General features: G+C 43.0%; 1 protein-coding gene across 1 annotated transcript; it reads right to left on the bottom strand.

Annotated features, from left to right (window-relative positions):
- Positions 1-122: 122 nt before the first annotated feature.
- On the bottom strand, positions 123-674 carry LOC140967948 (3-ketoacyl-CoA synthase 4-like; the record flags this gene model as incomplete). The annotated part of the gene is made up of 1 exon (XM_073428750.1): positions 123-674. A coding segment is annotated over exon 1 (552 nt), but the record flags the coding sequence as incomplete, so codon positions are not given.
- Between the last annotated feature and the right edge of the window lie 329 nt (positions 675-1,003).

Below are 1,003 nucleotides of genomic sequence, written 5' to 3'. Positions count from 1 at the left end.
ACAATCATGGCTGACAAAGATGGTGTCGGATTAAACAAGCTACAATTCACAACCAAAATTCCAATATCTTTAGTTGTTACATTCGTATTCGCAAACAAACTATCCAGCGCACCAAACATTACCTGCTCCGCCTCCTCCCTCGCCGCCTGCATTGACGGCCGCGGTGGGAGAAAATGCATCGCCTCGGGAACATAAGTCTCATCGCCCAGCCCCGACCTTTCCAGAATCTTCCTCTGAAATTCAATCGAGGATTCATCGAAATCCCCCACTAAGCGCGAATGCTCCATGAAGCTCTGGGAAGGTGCCTTCAAACTATCCGGGCCACGGTAGCAGAAGTAGTCCACCAAGTAAACGGGTCTGGGTCTGGTCATGATGTACACAGTTGCCCCGAACACGAGAAACGCGGAGCAAATTATAACGGAAACCAGATTGTACTGAAGATGAAGCCATAAATGACGGACATCATTGGGGTTCATTTGCGAAGCTTCGATGATGACTAAAATCATTACAGGCACCAAGCAAAGAGTCAACAGATGAGAGATCAAGTAATGGTAACCGAGTTTAACGTACTTCAAGTTGACGCTCTGAAGAAAGTCCGGTAGGCTTCGGCTATGTTGTATCTGCACGCCGACGGCGGCTTCTTGGGGTTGACCGCCGCCTGCTCCTTCGTCCATGGCCGCGGAGTTGGTGATAAAAAAAATGGAAGAAAAAGTGGAGGAGAGAGGGAGCAGAACGGGCTTGTACTGATGGAGATTCCTGCGGTGCTGACAGTGTTGAATTTCATCGGACTTTTTATTTGCTCTGCGCTTCAGTTTCTTATAGGAAAAAGGTTTTTGGATTGCGTATCGTTTTGGAACAAATAATTTATTGTAATTTTTTCAAGTTTCATTGAAACTACTGCTCTTTATTCATTTTAAATTTTTTGTAACAAATTTAGACTTTAAAAATTATTTTTATAATAGGTTTAAGGGAATATAATTATTTAAAAATATAAAATAAATAA

This window comes from Primulina huaijiensis, unplaced genomic scaffold, assembly GCF_012295235.1.
Source record: "Primulina huaijiensis isolate GDHJ02 unplaced genomic scaffold, ASM1229523v2 scaffold31491, whole genome shotgun sequence".
NCBI lineage: Eukaryota > Viridiplantae > Streptophyta > Magnoliopsida > Lamiales > Gesneriaceae > Primulina > Primulina huaijiensis.
The sequence above is the reverse complement of the archived record's forward strand: the minus strand, read 5'-3'. Positions and strand labels throughout refer to the sequence as shown.